This window comes from Neophocaena asiaeorientalis, unplaced genomic scaffold (assembly GCF_003031525.2).
Source record: "Neophocaena asiaeorientalis asiaeorientalis breed wild unplaced genomic scaffold, Neophocaena_asiaeorientalis_V1.1 scaffold79, whole genome shotgun sequence".
Lineage (NCBI taxonomy): Eukaryota > Metazoa > Chordata > Mammalia > Artiodactyla > Phocoenidae > Neophocaena > Neophocaena asiaeorientalis.
The window spans coordinates 3,558,302-3,579,670 of NW_020175402.1; the positions used below are offsets into that span (position 1 = coordinate 3,558,302).

The 21,369-nt window shown below is 41.0% G+C and overlaps 2 protein-coding genes across 2 annotated transcripts; one reads left to right on the forward strand and one right to left on the reverse strand.

The window, feature by feature from the left end:
* Window positions 1-467: 467 nt before the first annotated feature.
* SYF2 (SYF2 pre-mRNA splicing factor) lies at window positions 468-7,081 on the reverse strand. Its single transcript, XM_024766902.1, has 7 exons — window positions 6,988-7,081; window positions 6,646-6,756; window positions 4,613-4,738; window positions 4,078-4,195; window positions 3,640-3,730; window positions 2,374-2,472; window positions 468-1,591 (listed from the first exon to the last, which is right to left on the reverse strand). The coding sequence occupies exons 1-7, from the start codon at window positions 7,012-7,014 to the stop codon at window positions 1,426-1,428; spliced, it is 738 nt and encodes a 245-aa protein (XP_024622670.1). The 5' UTR covers window positions 7,015-7,081; the 3' UTR covers window positions 468-1,425.
* Window positions 7,082-9,775: 2,694 nt separating this feature from the next.
* On the forward strand, window positions 9,776-21,252 carry LOC112414307 (pre-mRNA-splicing factor SYF2-like). Its single transcript, XM_024766750.1, is given in 7 exon segments — window positions 9,776-10,738; window positions 10,957-11,067; window positions 14,063-14,191; window positions 14,773-14,890; window positions 14,998-15,088; window positions 15,881-15,979; window positions 17,243-21,252. Coding segments are annotated over 7 exon segments (741 nt in total). The 5' UTR covers window positions 9,776-10,711; the 3' UTR covers window positions 17,409-21,252.
* The last annotated feature ends 117 nt before the right edge of the window (window positions 21,253-21,369 follow it).

The window sequence follows — 21,369 nt, forward strand, 5'->3', positions numbered from 1 at the left end:
TGATATTGGACAGGTAGCTAACATGTCTACAAGCTACTCTTGCATTGTTAGAATAAACCCTGCTGTCTCATAGTGAATTATTCTTTTAAATACCTTGCCAGATTCTATTTGACAATGTTTCTTGACGTGATTTTGTTTAAGGCTATTGCAATACTCAGGACTAAAGACCTGAACTAAAGTTGTGGAAATGGGAAAAGAAACATATCTATTTTCAGAGGCAGCATCAAAGCCCTATGATCAGACCTGATTAACTGCACATAGATTAAATGCTAGGAGAAACAAAATAAGAGCAGAAATAGAAAGTACTACATAAATTTTAAAAGGGAACAATTACCAGTGGTATTAAATGTTCATGAAACACAAAAGCTGAAATATTTGTGAAATTTTCTCTGATTTTCCTTAATTTGCAATGTCCTAATTAGGTACTCAGTATTGTTACCATCACATAGAAAAAAATTATACCAATCTCTCACTCCTGACTTTTATTAAACTATTATTGCGATAATAGTACTGTGGCCTTAAGTTTTCATCTTTCAGATACATACTGAAATATTTATAGATGAAATTATATATTTAGTATTTGCTTCAAAATAACACAGGAGTTATACAGGGAAAAGTTGATAGAAATAAAGACAGAACAAAGACTGGCATTAAGTTGATAATTATTGAAGATGGGCATTGGGTATATGGGACTCATTGTACTATTCTGCCTTCTTTTGAATGTTTGGAATTCCCTATAATAGAAAAAATTTTCATGTTTGTGGAATGGAAGCATGTATGTGTATGTTTGTGTATATATAAATGTGCAAATACAAATACTTGTTTTAAATGATAAATTGTTTAGCAGGGATTCTATTCCACATTTCCTTTTTTAAAACGGAACTGTGCATAGTCAGTAATCATGGGAGGACAGTCCTGCTACTTCCTGAACTTGGTCCTAAGCAACCCGGGTAGAGCCTATACCCACCCTCCAGCAGCCACTGCTCCCTTCCTCATCACCGTCCTTAGCTTTGGAGTCTACAACCCCAAATAGTTCCTGAGTCCAGCTCTAGATTTTGTCAAATTCATAAAAACATTCAAAGTAACAATGACTGCATTTACGTATGCTGCCAGCATTCTTAAAGCCAAAATGCTTCAAAGATTCAACAGTCATACACATTGAAAATACATAGAAAAATAATAGAATTTATACAAAGTAGATTTTTACAAAACAAGTACATTACAAGAAATACATCTTATATCCAAGCACAAAAATGTGGAAATATACATGGAAGTAGAAGTTTAAGAAAAAACATTTATTTTTAAATGCTGAGTGGGAAGGCATAGACCGAGTTCTGGTTTACTGGTGTAACTCTGAAGAGAACTTCAATTTGCTAGTAGAAATTTTCACTCCATTCTCAAGCTTCTAAACAGTTCCTGAAGGGATTAGACAGCTGTTCCTCTTTCCAAATTCTGTTTAATTTCAGCTGTATATTTCCCATAGAATCTTTCTGCCTTCTTGTTGAATTTGGCATTCCTTTCATTAATGTAGTCAATATCTGCATCATCATTATAGGGACGTCTCCGGCTGTATTTGTCTCGTTTCTCAATTCTGGGCGAAGAAAATAATTTATAAAATTCAAAACTGCCTTCTTTATTGATCTTAATAAAACATGGCCAAATAGAATAGAATCAGTACACTTAAGACTAGCACTTTGGGAAGGGGCGGGAGGAAGGCCAGTTTCATCAAGATGAAGTTGAAACTGCCAATTAACAGCACAACCCTGGGTATGAACCATGAAATTTAGTAAATACAAACTCATCTTTACAATGTTTCTAGAAGAGCAATGCTACACTGCTAGGAACTGGACACATGAAGTATCACTTAACAGAAAATAATTACAACAGTAATTATATTAATAATAACCACAGCTAATATGAACAGAGTACACAGTATATACTAGACACTATTCTTAATACTTAAGTGTATTAGCTCCTGTAATATAAGTTCATTTTGCTCTACCTGATCAGCATCAGGAATCACATCCCTATCAGTATGAAGAAACACAAATATACAAAGACAGATTTACTAGAACATTTGTACTTCTTCAAATCAAAGAGTGGAATGGTTGTTAAAGTAAAAACAAGAATAATTTCTTAAAGAATAATTTTCTTTATAATTTTCAATTATAACAACTCAATTCCATCAATATTTTGTTTCTTCATTCCAAATCATAGGGACTCAACCCATCCTTACTGTCTGTCCCCAAAACCACTAGAGATGCTAGAGAAATGAGGAAGTATAATATCTGTCTTCTCAATTCATTCTAAGCATATTATGTCCATTTTGTCATTAAACGTTTAAAATTTCAGGCTGCTACACGGAGTACTCACTGTTTTTCCAGGTCTACGACCATCCTATCAATTTCCTCTGTGGAAGGCACATGTGTCCCATGAAGAAGACTGTTGGATGTTGGGTAAAACTCTTCCTCACTGGAAAGATGGCAACAGGGACTTGGAGTAACACTGCAAGTGCTCCACATTTTCAAACTAAACTACCATTCACGATGAGAGACAAAATACATACATATCTTTATACTATGGGATCCTACCTTACCTTTTAAAAAACAACAACACAGGATTAGAAGGGACAGAAGTAAGAAATCACTTATGCCAACACCTTCATTCTACAGATGAAAGAGCCCAGGGCCAGAGGTTAAAGGACTTGCTTCTAGGCTCAGGATATTTCTCTTTCCACTACAGCAGGCCAACAAGCTGCAGCATGTTTCTATAAACAGTTTTACTGGGACAGGACACAGTCCGTTTGTTTATATCACCTCTACAGGCTGCTTCTGCTTTCACATCACAAGGACAGAGTGGAGTAGCTATGACAGAGACCACATAGCCCACAAAGCCTAAAATATTTACTATCTTGTCCTTTACAGCAGAAGTTCACCCATACTGGCACTAAAGCATTCTGCGTCCCAAAGTATCTGAATAACTATGGTAATCTGGGTATTAAACTCTCAACACCCAGTCATAGTATGCCCAGCTAGAAAGATAACCAGGTGGTTAGCTTAACTGCTGTGGATGAGCAATAAATAGTGTCATCACGACCAGAAACTATTCTTAAACAGCTGTGGATAACCCATACCCAAGCACTGCAGTCTGTTTGTATTTATGTATGTACGTTTATATACATGCACAAGTACATCAATATCACTTCAGAAGGGCTTCCCTGGTGGCGCAGTGGTTAAGAATCCACCTGCCAAGGCAGGGGACATGGGTTTGAGCCCTGGTCCGGGAAGATCCCACATGCCGTGGAGCAACTAAGCCTGTGCGCCATAACTACTGAGCCTGTGCTCTAGAGCCCACAAGCCACAACTACTGAGCCCATGTGCTGCAACTACTGAAGCCTATGTGCCTAGAGCCCATGCTCCGCAACAAGAGAAGCCACTGCAATGAGAAGCCTGCAAACCACAACGAAGTGTAGCCCCCGCTCGCCGCAACTAGAGAAAGCCTGCGCGCAGCAACAAAGACCCAATGCAGCCAAAAATAATAAAATAAATAAATAAATTTATAAACAAATAAAGTGTAATGTTTAAAAAAAGAAAATCACTTCAGGATGAAAAAGGACTGGCATTAGTCCTGTCAACTTACTGCTTTTCTCTCAGTCTCTCATATGTTTCCATGTCCGGTTTGATCTGTTTGGTCAGCCGATGGTACTGGCGAAGCTGGGCAGCAGCATAATCTAAAAATAAAATGAGAATCGGAAATGACGTATTTCCTTGTTTGGTCATTACTATTCAGAGAAAAATCAAAATTATTATTAGCAATATACACACTAATCTAAGCAGAGCCTCCATCCCGAAGACGCTGATAATACAGGCTTTAATTTCAGCACAATGAGTAAAGGGATCCAGCTGCCTCAAGCACAGCCTTTTTTACTTCTGCCCTATGAAATATGTTTGTATTTTTCTTGGGAGTAAGCCTCTTGGAGAATATTCCATGAAGGGGTATATCCTTTCTTAAAACCAGAAACACTGAAGGCAACGCTTACCTCACATGCTCATTCAATAAAGTAAAGGTGAGTTTTACCTGAAAATCCCAGGTCAGGATTTTTCCTCCTCTTTTTCCTCTCCCATCTTTCTGCATCTTCTGCACTGATCTCTAGCAACTTCACTTTCTCGTAGTCTTCCCCTCTTGCTGCACATTCCTGAAAAAGAAAGGAAAAAAAGCTAATGCCTGCCCAAATGATTCAAGCAATTATTTGACCTATTTTAAATAAAGATATCAAGCAATACATTAAAAATAATGATTAATATTTGAACGAAATTTGATAATCTACTATGGTATATAAGAAGTGAGTACATCAATCTAAAAAATAATACTTAGTCAACATTTATCAGGTGTCAGACCCTTTTTTAAATGTTTTACATGCATTGACTCATTTAATTCATAATTAACTCAAATAATTATTACAGGTCCCATTTTACAGATGAGAAAGCATAGGCACAGAGAAGTTAAATTACTCACCCAAAGCTTGGTAGCTGGTAAAAAGCATTTTTTACTGCCTTAATACTCTAGAAAGATTGAATAAACCACTTATGAGAATAGCAGAGTAGTTCCTAACCTTTTTCTTTTCTTCTTCTTGTAGTTCCCATTCCAAACGAGCTTTTTTGGCTTCCCAATTTGCAGGTAACTTAAGTCTTTTATCTTCTTCAACAACTTCCTGGTGATTTAATTTACGAGCTTCATTCTAAAACCATAAACGCAAAAAGGCTATCGGCTGAAACATGAAAATAAATCCAAACAAATATTTCCCTCTTTGAGGAAGGTCAAGACACGTTAACAAGAGGACTCCATTTTAGCCTAAAAGCAAGAGAACCATCAGAGGATTTTAAGCAAGGAAACGGCCTAATTAGGGCTGCATTTGTATACAGTCAAGAAATGTGCTGAGCTGCACTGGTTTGCTGTGCCAAAGGCCTGGGCATTAATGTCTCACATTATGAGAAAGATATTCTACTTTCAATTCTCTTTTAATCCTGACTGCTGCAAAGAAGAAGCCTCAATTTGGGGCTGGGGGCTTTAATACCTATCATAGTATCTCTAACCTTTCCCAAGTCCCCCCTCCTCTTTAGATATTTTAGCAGTTTACATCATGTCAAATGAAAGGCATTTTCCATTTAAATTACTGTATGTAGAGTCTGTTTTAAAATAACTGCATAAAACAAAACGAGTATACCATCTTAGGGACAACTTAAGTTAGATGTTTCTTGGGTTACAGGCTGGTGGCCGTTAGTCCAGGAAGACATGTCTCTTAATCCAACCCCATGTTCTTTACACAGTCCCTCCAAGTAAATATGTAAGTGTGCTGAATTCTTTATTAAATTTTTCTGGGTAAAGAGAAAAACCCAGAACATTCCTCTCAACAACCATCCCTCACATACTCTTGGCTCTGACAATGCCCTCCAGTTGAAGACACCAAGAACACACGTGTAGTCAAAGTTGTGTGTATTGCATTGAAGGAAACAGCAAACCATGGGGAACTGGAGGCATTTCAGTGAGAGGGTGTTAGGAGGAGCCACTTACAGGATTTGAGTTTGTATCAGGTGACTGGAGGGAAAGGTTCAAGGAAGCACGGTTGTGCCCTGGATTAGGCACTGTCAGAAAGCCAGGGCATTCTATGACTGGGTATCTTCAGTTTTTATACAGGAAGCAGAACTAACGGAGTGAGGCTAGTGCTGTATTTGTCACTGGTGTTAGCAGAAGTGGGTGCTGTGTGGTCATTTCTGTGGTTTGAACAGTTTTGTTTTCATCACACTGTGACAGAGTGATGTTGGAGTTTTGTGAAACCATGGCCAAGCTACCAGTCAGGCCCCTTTGAGGTGAAACAGTCAAGAGCTGCTTTTTTGTTTCTCAGCTCCAACTGCAGCCAGTTGTTTGCTGGACTCTTATCCTTGATATGAATTCTCTTCCTTTGCATTTGTTCCCTCTGCTTAGATATTTCTTCCTCAAACTTCTTTATTTTTCTGGTAACATCTTACTCATCTTTATAGCAGTACTTTAGGTGTCACCTCTTATACGAGGCACTCCCTGGGGGCCCCTAAATTATACCAATCTCTCCTTCACTGCACTCCCAAGGCACTTTGTTGCTCACTCAAGCATGGCACTTATCACAATGTAATTTCTAGCTAGAACGTCTCCTCTACTTAAGAGCAGAGGACTTATCTTACTCATCTAGTTCCCTACCTGCTAGCTGAACCACCGACCCTATAGACTTCCCGAGATTTGCTGATTATTTTTGAATGAAGAGGCAACTAGCTTTCTTAATGCACAAGTTTCTTCCAGTCTCTAGCTCCACGTATTTCCCTAGATAAAATGAAGAGTTTACTAGAATCATACAGGACGGAGGCGGTTAGTAACAGAGACCCCCAAACTAGCCCAACTAAGTTAAAACAGATGGGGGTGAAGGAAAGCTTGGTGAAAGCATGTCCCTTTCCAAAAGTGACTACAAGGTGTTGCCAGGTTGATAAGCATCGGGACTAAACTTTCATCAAGCTCTGCGAGTCTGTCACACGCGCTGGTGCGGCTTCCTCGTCGCTCCACAAACGCGCACGGGCCTGGCCACGTGACAGGTCTCAGCTGGACTCTGGGGCGACTCACCCGCTTCAGGTGCAGCTCCCGGAATTTGCGCAGTCTCTGTTCGCGCTTCTGGGCGGCCAGCTCCTCGGCCGCCGCAGGGGGCTGCTGTTCCTCCGCGCCGTCTACCGGCACCTGTGGCGGAGGACAGGCTGGAGTTGGGGCCGGTTAGGCTTCTCCCCGGAGAGCCCAGGCGGATTACTCGCGGGTCCCGACAGTCCAGGCCGGGCCCTCACCGCCGACCCAGGCCCCAAAGTATCTGCGCCTTCCTGGCCCGGCACACAAGCACCTCCTCCACCTCTCGCCCTTGCCGTCCCTCAGAGCCCTCCCCAACTAAAACCCCTGGAAAGAGCCGGCAGCACTCACCTTTTCTGCTACTGTCGCAGCCGCCATCACAACCTTTCCTCGCCCACTTCCGGCAACAACCCGGAGCACTTCCGCCGGCCTTCGGACTGCAGCGTCAGTACAGATTAATAGCCTAGTATAAGCCCCGCCCCTTCCTGTCAGCCTCAGGAATTTAGGACCAATCCCTGCCCCTTTTGGCAGTGAGACGTTTTCAATTGGGCAGGGCCTTGCGCAGCCGCAAAAGGCCGCAGAGGCGGGGGCCGGAAGGGTGGAGGCAGAGAGAAGCGCTGGCTGTTTCGGTAGAGGGTGGCTAGGTAGGAATGGTGGAGCTGGGAGTCTCGTGGAAAGTCACCTCAACTGTGTGCTGCACCCTTGAGCGAAAAGTGCTTTCCATTCAGCGCTTAACCTGTGTCACCTCCTCCGAGGCAGGTTTCCCCTGACTACGTTGTATCGCGTAGGCCCTTAGTACTGTCATATGTTACCACTTTCTTTCTCTTTAATATATGTAAGATGTTTTTCTCGTCTGTTCGTTTTCTTTTTCCCCAACGACGTTGTAAACTGCAGGAGAGCAGGACCCGTCCCATCCTGTTCGTTCTTCGTGCTCAGCGGTGAAACTGCGCCAGAATTAATAATAGTGCTGAAGTTATTAATATAATTCAGTTAAGGTTCTGGATACAAGAGAAATACATGAAAATAATTTTTTTCTTCACTAAAACCATTAATTAGATGTGGAAATGAAAAAGTAATCCCCCAAATGAAAAGATACCTGGGTATAAGATTTAAACGGTAATGTGAAGAAAAATACGAAATAAAGTACAAAGAAACTAAATTTCAGTAAGTGATGAAGGATTTTCTGGTTGGAAGTCAATAGAAAAATGTAATATCACAAATGAGTATCTCGAATGAGTATAAATGTAATATTATTCCATCAATCTCAGTGGGTTGTTTTTGTTTTTTTTGGAACTGTAAAATATTGTGACAAAAATCTAAAAGTAAAGTGAAACACTATCGGTGAGCCTGTGAAGTGTTACCAGCCAGGGTTCTTGGACTCTTTAATCAATAGAAATTGATGAGGCCAGATGAGGAATTCAAGCAAGGTTTGAATTGGGACTCTTGCTGCAGCAGGAGGGAGTGAAAACAAGTACAGGTGCCCTTGAGCTCCCTGAGGGAGTGGTGGAGAAGGGGCACGCTAGCTGGTCCTTTTAAATGGTAGGGGCAGATCCATAGGTTGGGCCAGAGGGTTGGCTTAGGTGGTCTGCCCACCTGTTTGGTGGTGCTGTGTTCAGGGATCATGCTGCAGTAGACTGCTTTTGTTCCTGACATCTCAGAAGAGGCAGTTGGGTTTTGGGCCTTTTTTGTATTGTGTGTTTCGTAATTTGCCCCAACTGCTCATGTACCCAGTTACTTTTAGTCCCTTATTGTTTCCTTGTGGTCCCAGGTCCCAGCCTGTCTCAGTAGGACTGAAAATTGGTACAACCCTTAGGGAGAGCAATTTGGCAATATCTATAAAAATTACAAAGGCATCTAATCTTTGACCCAGCTATCTGGGAATTTATCCTACAGGTACAATTGCACAGGCATAAACTGACTTATGTACAAGGTTGTTCATTTCAGTTTTTTGTAAAAGCAAAAAATTGGAAACAACTCAAACGTCTGTCAATAGAAGACCGGTTAAATACATTATGGTACATTCGGGGGAAGCTGTAAAAAGGAATGGGGCAGGGAATTCTCTGGCCGTCCAGTGGTTAGGACACTGTGCTTCCAATGCAGGGGGCACGGGTTCAATCCCTGGTCGGGGTTCTAAGATCCCACAAGACACGTGGCACAGCCAAAATAAATAAATAAATAAGGAATGGGGCAGCTTTCTGTATACTAATTTGGAAAGTTCTCCAAAGTATACTAAATGAAAAATGCAAGGTATAGACCTGTATATGGTTATAGTATGCTATATTTAAGAGGCAATGGGCAGGATTAGGGTTACTAAGAACATATTTTTGCTTTGCAAGAAGCTAATATAAATGACAATCTGGGGGATTTACTGTATATATACTTCGAATCATATTAATATATTTCCAATTCCAAAATTAAAAATTTTTTACAGAAACAGCCAAGAGTAGTTTTGGAAAAAAAAACTGAGAAGGAACTTATCTTACTAGGAATTAAAACTTAATAAGAGACTTCAGTAAAAACATTGGCACAGAAAATGACACATAATCGGAACAGAATAAGGTCATGGGTTCAGTCCCCATATGGGCCACCAAAAAAAAAAAAAAAGGAACAGAATAGAAAGTTCACAAGTGGATTTAGTGGGAAAGTGATGCTTTCTAGAATAGAAGAGAATAAATGGTCAGGATATCTATTCCCTGACTGGATTATGAGTTGGCTGCATTTCTTTAGTCACATCTTCTGTCTGAAGACTTTCTCCTATCCTATCCTTCCTTCTTCTCCTTAGGATTAGGGGTAGCAATGGCTCCCTCTTGTCGCTAGCCCTGGAATGCTTCACTCTTTTGTTGGTTTCTCTTAACCCAGTCTACAGTTCTGTAAACAGTCCCTTTATTAAACTCTCCTTAATTACTTGGTTTGAGTATGTAGGGCTTTGACGGATAAAATATTTTTACAAATCGTGTAATTCTGGTTAAGTGATCATACTGAAAATAACTGACATTTCTGTATTCCTAAAGAATAAAAATATGTGTTAGGATTGCTCTGTCAAATCATAATGTAGAAAAAATATAAGCTTATGACTGCTAGATTTGCTGCTTTCATAGTTGTTAAGAAACTTGTCTCATTTAAATTAACTGCACTAAACAGTCAGTTCCACGCTTATTTAATTATTTATGTAGGCACCACAAAGAAGACAGTATGAAAAGCTGTAACAGGGGAAACTGACCCTTAAGGTGGTGAAGGTTAGGGCCCCCTGAAGAAAAACATTTAAAGACATCTTAGGAGGAGGACACACCTAATCCCAACTGGTATATTGGTCATTTGCTATGGGCCAGGCACAAGTCACAAATATTTCACAAATATTGTCGAATTTGTCCTCAAACTACTCTGTAACATGGGTATTGTATTATTATTTATTTTTCATAGATGATGAACCAAAGAATAGACGAGTTAAGTAGAGAATGGTTATACAGTTCATTACTGAATGAATGGACAGATATACGAAGAATGGTGTCCTATGCAGAATTCTGAGAAGAAAGTCAAAATCTCACATTAATCCAAGAAATCTTTCTGCATCTCGGAGATGCTTCAGGAAGAGATCCCAAGTACCCTCAGTCAATTTGTTCCTTCCTTTCTTCATTCAGACAGTTCGGGGCACAGGGAATCCGCTGTGAACGAGACAGAAATAGATCCTGTTCTCTTGGAGCTTCCGTTGTACCGGGCGTTGCACCGCCACGCAAAGATTAAGATAGGATGCTGTGATGGTGACTGTAGGCCTACTTTGGTCACTTGATGGGCACAATCTGTGCTCTGGGTTGCTTTCTCACACTTTTGGTGGCGTTTTCTTCCTTTTACCCCTCTTCCTCAGACGATTCCGCCGCGCTGCCCTCGTGTCTCCACTCTGTGCGCCTGGGCCCAAGCCTGGCCCAATCGGATACAGCCCAAGGGATTGGTTCCTCAGCTGGGGAAGCAGAAAGGGGCGGGGCTTTGTCCCGAAACCTGTGGCTGCTGGCTGACGGAAGTGAGCTGGAGACTCGGAAAAGTTGTCGCAGGAAGTCTAGGGAAAAAGCGCTACTGGGTGATGGCGGCAAAGGCTAAGGCAGAGGAGGTGGGTGGGGCTGGTCTTGCCCAACGGTTGGGAGTGTAGGCTAGACGACGGCGGCTAGACGAAGAGGTAGTGCCAGGGAGGCAGAGACGGGGGCGCAGACACTGTGGGGTCGGGGTCGGCGGTGAGGGCGCCCGGCCTGTCGGGAACCGCGGGAAATCACCTGGGCCGTCCGGGAAGAAGCCGAACCGGCCCCGCCTCCAGCCTGTCCTCCGCTACAGGTGCCGGTAGACGGCGCGGAGGAACAGCAGCCCCCTGCGGCGGCCGAGGAGCTGGCCGCCCAGAAGCGCGAACAGAGACTGCGCAAATTCCGGGAGCTGCACCTGAAGCGGGTGAGTCGCCCCAGAGTCCAGCTGAGACCTGTCACGTGGCCAGGCCCGTGCGCGTTTGTGGAGCGACGAGGAAGCCGCACCAGCGCGTGTTGACAGACCTGCAGAGCTAGATGAAAGTTCGGTCCCGGTGGTTCTCAACCTGGAATCACACTGAAGTCACTTTGAGACCTTTTAAAAGCTAGACATGCTTAGGCCTCACTTCCAGAGTGTCTGATTTGATCAGTTTCTAAACACAGACATTGGTATTTTTTTAAGCATCCTCTCCCCGCACCCTCCTCTCAGCTCAAGTGATTCTGTCAAACCTTTCTTTTCATGGAAGGGGATACCGTGGACCAGAAATGGAAAGTAACTTGTCTGTTGTCACGCAGCAAGTTGGCGTCATTCATCCAAAAACAGCCCCTCGCCTAATGGCCTCTAGTGTGCTATAGCCAACTATCAACAGATGGTGTGGATACAGCGGTAAATATGGTAAGGCTGCTGTCCAGTCATGGAGGCAGATCCGTAATCAATAATTACTTCACGACTTGGTAAATGGTATGTTAGAGGGAGGAACAAAGTGCCTCAGAAGTGCAGAGAAGAAGACAACTAGAGACTAAGGTGACAACTAAGCTGCTTGAAAAATGGGTAGGATATTATTAGACAAGTAAAGGAGTTGGGGAAGTGGTATAGAGCAGTAGGAACAAGAGCAAAGGAAAAGTCCTCATTAGGATAGGTCAGCAGGCAGCTGGAGACAAGAGGTATGTGTGAGGATGGTAGTTATCTCTATTTGCACAGAAAAACGCAATCTAAAAACTAGTGGGACATACTTAATTCACTTGAAATACTGTAAAAAAAAAAAAATAGGAGGCCGGATGATGTGTGAAGAAGCAATGATATAATTCAAACATCCCCCTTTTGCAGTTTTTAATGAGTCACCGGATCACAGTCAGTGGCTGTGAACATCACAAAAAGGATAAAATCAGAGATTATGTGTCTCCTGATAGAAGTATGTAGCACCAGTTTCATATAAGTAGACTTGCTAAAAATAAATCTAACCTGAATTGGGGACTTCCCTGGTGGTCCAGTGGTAAAGAATCTACCTTAAAATGCAGGAGATGCGGGTTCAATCCCTGGTCGGGGAACTAAGATCCCACATGCCACAGGGCAACTAAGCCCACATGCCACAACTACTGAACTCGCACACCTCAACTAGAGCCCGTGTGCCGCAAACTACAGAGCCCACGTGCTCTGGAACCCGCATGCCACTAGAGAAGAGAAAACCCACATGCCACAATTAGAGAAGAGAAAACCCGCACGCCACAACTAGAGAGAAGCCCGCACACCACAACGAAAGATCCTGCATGCCTCAACGAAGATCCCGCGTGCCGCAACTAAGACCCGACACAGCCAAAAATAAAATAAATAAATATAAATAAATCTTTAAAAAAAAAAAAAATAACCTGAATTGGATGAAACCACTAGATCTGCTGACCAATTTACAGAAAATACAGGGGTCAAAAAATATGTTATAGGACATTATAGGGAGGCAACTAGCAGATGCCACTTTGGGAAACAATAGGACAGTCAACACAGTCATTTTCACACTCCTCAAAAAAGCAATGGATAAAAAAGATGGAAAAGGAAACTATACATTAAATAAACCTTAAGAGGTGTACATACATATTGACTAATCGCAACATGTGGGACTTGTCTGAATTCCAATTCAAACAGATTGTAAAAATAATAATGAACACTTATGAGACCATCAGGAAAATGTGAACACTGACAAGATATTTGATAATAAGGAATTATTTGGGGAGTGTGCTGATGGTATTGTGGTTAAAGAGATATTACAATATTATAGGTAGAAAAGAAAACCAGCTAGAAATCAGGAAATTTGGGTTCTTGGCCTAACTCTGCCACTAACTCTGTCACCTAAAACTTTCTGAATTTCATAGATAATAGGAGAATTAGATTGTAGTCCTTCTCATACCACCTTCATGGTTTATACTGTGTGACCACCTGTCCACTTCCTCAGTGTTTTTATTTTTTTAATAAATATTTATTTTATTTTTGGCTGCATTGGGTGATCGTTGCTGCACATGGGCTTTCTCTAGTGGTGAGTGGGGGCTACTCTTTGTTGCGGCGTGCAGGCTTCTCATTGCAGTGGCTTTTCTTGTTGTGGAGCATGGGCTCTAGGACTTCAGTAGTTGTGCACGCAGGCTCAGTAGATGTGGCTCGCAGGCTCTAGAGTGCAGGCTTCAGTAGTTGTGGCACGCAGGCTCAGTAACTGTGGCTCGAAGGCTCTAGAGCGCAGGCTCAGTAGTTGTGGCACACGGGCTTTGTTGCTCCGAGGCATGTGGGATCTTCCCGGACCAGGGCTCGATCTGTGTCTCCTGCATTGGCGGGCGGATTCTTAACCACTGCACTACCAGGGAATGCCCCCTCTGTTTGTTTTTAAAGGGAGACTAAATGAGGCGTTAAGATAGGTGTTTTTAGAGGTGTTAAAACTGAAACTTTGTCTTCAACCCAATCTGAATTAAAAAAGGAATGAGAAATGGAATCACTTTCTCAGTATGTGACTGTGTCATTCAGTAGTATCTAAAATCATCTCAAGTACCTCTGTACAGTGGAACTCATACTTTGGGAAATGCTGTTTCAATCCAATCCTAAGTGACTTGCTTACATCACACAGCTAGGGAGTAGTCAAATCAGTATATTTCTCAGGCCTTCTTACTCCCAAACTATTGCTCTTTCCATCTTTACCACATGGTTCCTTGAAGGCAGTAAAATAATACTTAAAGATATAGATATTGGTGTTGGTGTTTACCTCTCTTCCCCCTACATGAAATCTCTTCAGTACAAACACACTCTCACACAAACTTCTCCAGTGGCTCCCTTCCTTTCAGGATAAAATCCGGAAGTCCATTTTGGATGGCCTACCATACAAGATAGGTAACATTTATTTGGATTTGTTTCCATACCTCTGCTGACAAACTTTGTGTCCTGGTGGTAGAATGAAGCTCGAAAATTAAATCACCAGGAAGTTGTGGAGGAAGATAAAAGACTTAAATTACCTGCAAATTGGGAAGCTAAGAAAGCTCATTTGGAATGGGAATTGCAGGAAAAAGAAAAGAAAAAGTAAGTACACTCCTGCCACCTTCATAAGCTGTGGATTCAAATATTATATTGTGTTTTGTTCAGGCAGTATATTGCATGGTAGTTAAGCATTAAGCATTCCAGCTCTGGTTTCCTCATCTGTACCTTAGAGAGTTTTGAGAATAAAATATGGAAGACATTTACAACACTGCCTGGCACATAGTTACAGCCACATAATGGATATTAGGGTAAAAGGTTAAGCTACAGTAACAAAAGCTCCAACAATAAGAAAAGATAAAGCTCATGAGTCTCTCCTGTATCAGTTCCCAGTTGAGCAGCCCAAGTCACCTGGCCTGATGCAGCTCCAAGGGACGTTGAGAAATGGGCGGCCATGAGCCTAGAAAGGAGGCAAGAAAGGATTTTGATGGACATCTAATGTGTTCCCCACAGCTATCTTTGGTGTCAGTTTTATAGATGTATTATTTCTTACAGATATAGCAGATTCCACAATTTTCTTTGTAAACTGGCCATTTTACTGTCTTGATGGCAGTCTTTAGGCCTTTGATTTGAAAGGAATTAAGGAATTGTATAAGGCAATAAAGCTAATGTTTTTTCCCCTCGTTTTAGGAATGTACAGCAAGAGGGGAAGACTATAAGAAAGTGAAGTTGCTCGAGATCAGTGCAGAAGATGCAGAAAAATGGGAGAGGAAAAAGAGGAGGAAAAACCCCAATCTGGGATTTTCAGGTAAAAATGGCTTTTACTTTATTGAATGGGCCTATTAATGGCCCATTTAACAAGTCTAGTAATGCCCCACCCAACATCTAAAATAGTTTGGGTTCTCATTTTTTCAGATTATGCTGCTGCCCAATTACACCAGTATCATAGGTTGACAAAGCAGATCAGACCTGACATGGAAACATATGAGAGACTGAGAGAAAAGCAGTAAGTCGATGTGATTTAAAAGCATACATCATGTATGTTACTGAAAGGCCTTGAATTTAAGAGTGCTGATTCTGGAGCTTTGCTTCCTGGCCTTGGGTCCCGGCTCCACCACTTAGTAGCTGTGTCACACTATTTTTCTCTGTTTCCTCATCTGTAAATAGGGAATAACAACAGTGCCCACCTCACAGGGTTATTATCAAGATTAAATAAATTCATACAATGCCCTCAATCAGTGCTTGGCACATAGAAAGCACTGTATATGTATTGGCTATTATTTGTTATCATAAGGGACACAGTAATACTTTCTTTCATCATGCACAGTAAACAATGGTAAACTACACTCCTTACCTAATTATGTAAGACAGGTACTGTGCTAAAGATCAAGACTTTTAACAGTGATAGTGTAGATAGTGGAGAGGGCTGTAAATTGTGCCCTCAATTGAGCATGTTACTCAAGCTCTCCTACTGTATGAACTTCGTTCATTCCATTAACCTGTGGTCCTCAGCTAACTCATTTGGGCTTTGGAGGTTTTTTATTTTTTGGCCACACAGCATGCAGGATCTTAGTTCCCAGATCAGGGATTGAACCCACGCCCCCTGCAGTGGAAGCATGGAGTTTTAACCACTGGACTGCCAGGGAAGTCCCAGGAGTAGATATTTATATATTTTTTGGTCTGAATTCTATTTCTTTGAAATCAAGTATCTGTTTTCCACTTTTGACCACTAAACATTGTCCAGTTCTGAAGGTATAGGATCTTTTTTTGTGTTACTCACCACTTCACTCTTTTTCAGTGGAGAGGAGTTCTACCCAACATCTAACAGTCTTCTTCACGGAACACACGTGCCTTCCACAGAGGAAACTGATAGGATGGTCGTAGACTTGGAAAAGCAGTAAGTACTACAAATGCAGCCTAAAGTTTTAGTAGTGATTCATGCTTAATAACAAAATTAACTATATGGTCTTGAAGTGTAGCAACTGGATTGAAGTTAAGGAACATTTGAATTATTAGTTTGAAGAATGGTCCCATTCACCACCACTTTTATGTGTGTGGTTTTTTTAACTTTTTTATTGGAGTATAAGTGCTTTACAATGTTGTGTTAGTTTCTGCTGTAAAAAGTGAATCAGCTATATGTATACATATATCCCATATCCCCTCCCTCTTGCGTCTCCCTCCCACCCTCGCTCTCCCACTCCTCTAGGTGGTCACAAAGCATCAAGCTGATCTCCCTGTGCTATGCAGCTGCTTCCCACTAGCTATTTTACATTTGGTAGTGTATGTATTTCAATGCTACTCTCTCACTTCGTCCCAGCTTACCCTCCCCCCACCCCACCCTCCTCCTCAAGTCCATTCTCTACGTCTGTGTCTTTATTCCTGTCCTGCCCCTAGGTTCATCAGAACCATTTTTTTTAGATTCCATATGTGTTAGCATACGGTATTTTTTCTGACTTCACTCTGTATGACAAACACTAGGTCCATTCACCTCAAATAACTCAAATTTCGTTTCATTTTATGGCTGAGTAGAATTCCATTTATATGTGCCACATCTTTATCCATTCATCTGTCGATGGACACTTATGTTGCTTATATGTGTTTTGAATGGGGTAACTACTAGGCAGAATCTACAGAGTACGTATAAAAATTCTCTCAACGTAATATGTGACCACTCATATTTCAGCGTGAACCTGGGTAATTTCCCAAACTTCAGACCAGATCATCTGATGATACTGTTAAGATTAAATTCAAGAAGAATGCTCATTGAACATATATCCTTGTAGGATGCTTTCTAAAGATATTGCTTTCAGGCTTAACTATGAAGAACAAAAAGGAGGGACTTCCCTGGTGGCACAGTGGTTAAGAATCCACCTGCCAACGTAGGGGACATGGGTTCGATCCCTGGTCCGAGAATATCCCACATGCCGCAAAGCAACTAAGCCCGCGAGCCACAACTACTGAAGCCCGCGGTCCTAGAGCCCATGCTCTGCAACAAGAGAAGCCACCGCAATGAGAAGCCCATCACCACAATGAAGAGTAGCCCCTGCTCACGGCAACCAGAGAAAAGGCTGCGCACAGCAACGAGGCCCCAACACAAAAATAAATAAATTTTAAAAAAAGGAATGCCGCTTTGAATTCTGTATATTTGTTTCCATTACAGAATTGAGAAACGAGACAAATACAGCCGGAGACGTCCTTATAATGATGATGCAGATATTGACTACATTAATGAAAGAAATGCTAAATTCAACAAGAAGGCAGAAAGATTCTATGGGAAATATACAGCTGAAATTAAACAAAACTTGGAAAGAAGAACAGCTGTCTAATCTCCTTCAGGAACTGTTCTGCCAAATTGTACCAGTAAATCAGGACTCTTTCCTTTTATAATTTGTAAAGACATGTTCTACAAATCTGTGTATTTTCATATATTTATTATTCATTTGTTTTAGAAAAATGTCTTGTATTTCTGTGTTTGAAGTGTGTGCTTAATGTGTGCACTCTGCTAGGCTTAAAATCCTTAGATACGAACACAAGTCATCATCATGCTGAAATCTGTCATACATTTGACTTGACCTGGAGTTGAACTTGGGAGCTTCAGAGGTGAGTTGCTAAATTGGCACTAATTCTTCCTATAAGCTATGGTAGGTAGTGAAAGGCAGGCAGTGGTCACTGGAAATTCAACCTAATCCCTCCCTGCTCCAAGAGGTCACAATTAGCAGGTGCTTGCCTGTCCCATGTTGTATCCCATGGCCCAGGTGCATTTATGGGGCAAGCATAGAGGGTGGGAGACTGATTCTCCAGTAGCATTTTACAAATATGCCATCCTTCAAAAAGCAAATATCCCTTGGAAGAAGGTAAGTTAAAACACTTGGTGAAAATATTATTAAAATACACATAATACAATCTTTTTTTTTAAAGGCTAACTGGAATTCTAACCTTATTTAAACTGTAACTAAAAAATTAGGACATGCGATTTTAGTAGTAATTATGGGAAACAGAGGATAGAAAACCTGAAGTCAGGAGTATCCCATGAAAGTGAAGATTGTGCCATGTTACGTGAATAAAAACATGCCTAGGCTTGAGATCAGTATAAGATGGGCACACTTATTGATCAACGAGTAGGAAGCTCTGATTTAGCTAATGACGGGTTTATAAAGATGGTAATATAAATGCTAGTAATAAAGGTATATTCAGTGTACTGTGAATAGCGAAATTTTAACATTGTGGTACAGTCATCCAACTACAGAATGAGACAGATCTAACATGAAAAGATGCTCTTACCTATATAAAGAGGTTTGTACGGCGTAGAAATAAAATCCAGGACGTGCGCCATACTATTTACAGCGATTGCTGCTGGGAATGGGAACAGATGTGGTAATTTTACTTATTTTTAAAAATAATTTGACACAAATACACACCCATGCTGCCCTATCTTATCAAGAGTAATAACATGCCAGTAGTTTTTTCTTCTCCTGTATTTTCAAAGAAACATTTAATAATACCTTTCTACTAAGGGAAAAGGAGGGGAGGGAAAAATTAATGTCTTCAAAGACATCATACTGACTTGGGCTTAAAGGACAAATAGGATTTCCCCAGAGGAGACAAGTGCTCCCAATAGCCAACCAAAAAACAGATGTCAGTATGATCTGAAGACTACTCTGAAGGTGACTAGGTGGATGGCAAGAGCCACTAATTCAAACAGGCAATACTGTAATTAGCCCAGTATGGGAAAGGTTCATTTTGAAGAGCTGAGGCAAGCTTTGGAAACTAGAGTTCAGAAATTGATACTCTTCAGTTAGTAGATGGTAGTTAAAGACAGAGTGGAGGAAATTAGCAAAAGAGCTTGTAGAGGGAGTAGGCTAAGGATAGAATCCTAACAGTGGGCAAAGGACAAAAAGCCACTGTAGATAATGGAAGAGGTCAAAGAAAAGAAGACAAATGCATGGAAATCTCTGCCTGAATGACAGAAAAATTTGAGAAAGGACTCCATGAAGAAATAGTGAAAAGTGAGCCCGCATAAGAACAAGTTTTATTTTGCTAGGTAAGCTTAATAAGTGCTTCAGCAAAGAAAACCAAAGGACAGCATGCTGTGGTTGGTTCAGTAATCATGGCTTCTCTAGAAAAAAAGCAAAGCATTACACACCTGAACCTACAATCTAGGGCTGTGCTTTCCAAAATGGTAGCCACCCACCATATGTCACTAGTGATCATCTGAAATGTGACTAGGGCAAATTGAGGTGTGCTTTAAGTGTAACATACACACTGAATCACAACACCTACCCAAAGAAAGTAAAATACCACTTTTCTACATTATATGTTTAAATATTTTAACATCCTGGGGTAAAAAACGAATTCACCTTTTAACTTTTCATTGAAGCTCTCCTTTCTATTGGACAGCACTAAATCTAGTCTCTTGGTACAATTTCTCACTGTCAGCGCCTGTTTGCTATATTGTCCACAGGTTATGTAATGACGTGGTATCACACCTGGGCAACTGCATCCCACTTATGTAATGACAGGCAGTCTGGGAATATGCACAACGAGTTATCTTCTGTGTTACAAAGCCTAGGAGAGACTGAGCACAGTTGTCCTGGCCACACACAAACGACAAGGTCAGGTTAGACAAGGACTGACAGGACTTCATGGGGTGATTATGAAAAAAAAAATGGAGAAAGTGTACATTCTTTTCAGGATACTGGGTAGTAAAAAGAAAATGAACTAATAAAGGGAAAATAGGCAAGTCTCAAGGCTGAAGGAGAAGACCACTGTAGAAGTGAAATCTCAGAAGTGGCACATATCCATAGCAACTAGCCAAACCTCTTACATAAGGTCATAATCAAAGCAGGTGCTTTTCTGTTACCAGCTAAGTGAAGGTGAAAATGATCTTAGCATTATGTCCTCAATTCATTGCAGAAGTCTCCCTTAGAAGGAAATCCTTGAGTTCTATAGCTTTACTATGGGAATAGAAATTATATGTCCAGGAATGTATATATCCAAGTCTAAATGTGTACGTTTAAATTTTTCATAGGGTCAAATTTAAGAGCAGCTCTTATCCAATACAATGTTCTACCATCGAAGTATTCTGTTATCTGCACTTTCCAGTAGTGGTTACTTAAAATTCAGCTCCTCGGTCATACTAGCCAACTTCTCAAGTGGTCAGTGGCCACAGTGGCTGGCGGCTGTCTTCATGGGAAATGCAGGTAATACTGGACGGCACAGCTTTAGTTAACACAGCATTACATTGCGCTTGAGGGTTCTTCATCTTTCTAAAGTCAACTTCTACTTAAAAATTTAGGACTGAAGCCTGCTCATCTATTATCTAATTTCTGGGTGTTTGTCTTTTCCCAGGTTTTTTGTCTTGCCTCTAATATTCTCCTCATCCTATTCTCTAACTTGTTATCCCTGCCTATTGGAAGTCTATTTCTTTATTTCCCAAACTAAAGAGTCTGTTCAAACTTAGGGCAAGATTCCAAGGAGTAGGAAAGAAAAACATTCAAGCAATCAATAGTACCCACCCCCATCACTAAAATAAAACCCCATGCATGTTTTTGATCTACTAGGATTTTTATTTTTTGCTTAGGTTCTAGCAAGACATGTTTTGTTGCTAAAGCCTAGCACATAGGCAAAATAAATTCATTAAGCTGGCATTTTATGTTTAATCCAAACATTTGATGAAGTCAAATTAACACTTGCAGAGACCATCTAAAACTGGCTTAAATCCTCCTAGTTTTGGTATCCACTAGAATGTATTAACAGGCAAAACCACAAAAATCCATAATCAGCTAACATTTAAACCAACTGCCCAGACCTTTCAGTTAAGTGTAACATTCATCTCTAAATTTTTATGTGCTTAGTTAAGGTCTTTCCCAGCTACAGTAAGAAGCAATGAAGAATTTCAAATCAATAAATACTTTTTAAAACATAATAAGAAAAAAATGCAACGCAACCTCTGATTTTATAACCCAGTGAGGCATTCTGCTTCAACCCCTCTCTGGCTGAGTTTCCTGCCGTGAAGCTCAATTCTTCCAGGATAACACTATGCCAGTATTCTTTTAAGTCTTAGGCCAAACTTCCCAAATTTTAATGAGTATCTACATCAACCGGGAGTACTTTACAAATCAGCTTCTAATTCAGTTCTGGGGTAGATTTCAGATTCAACATTTCTCACAAACTCTCAGGTAAGATCACAGAGCCCTATGCTGTCAGTCCATGGATTTGGATCTGGAATTAGTAAGGCTTTAAACAAGAGATACCACCTCATTCTTCTTCATTAAATAAAAACCCATT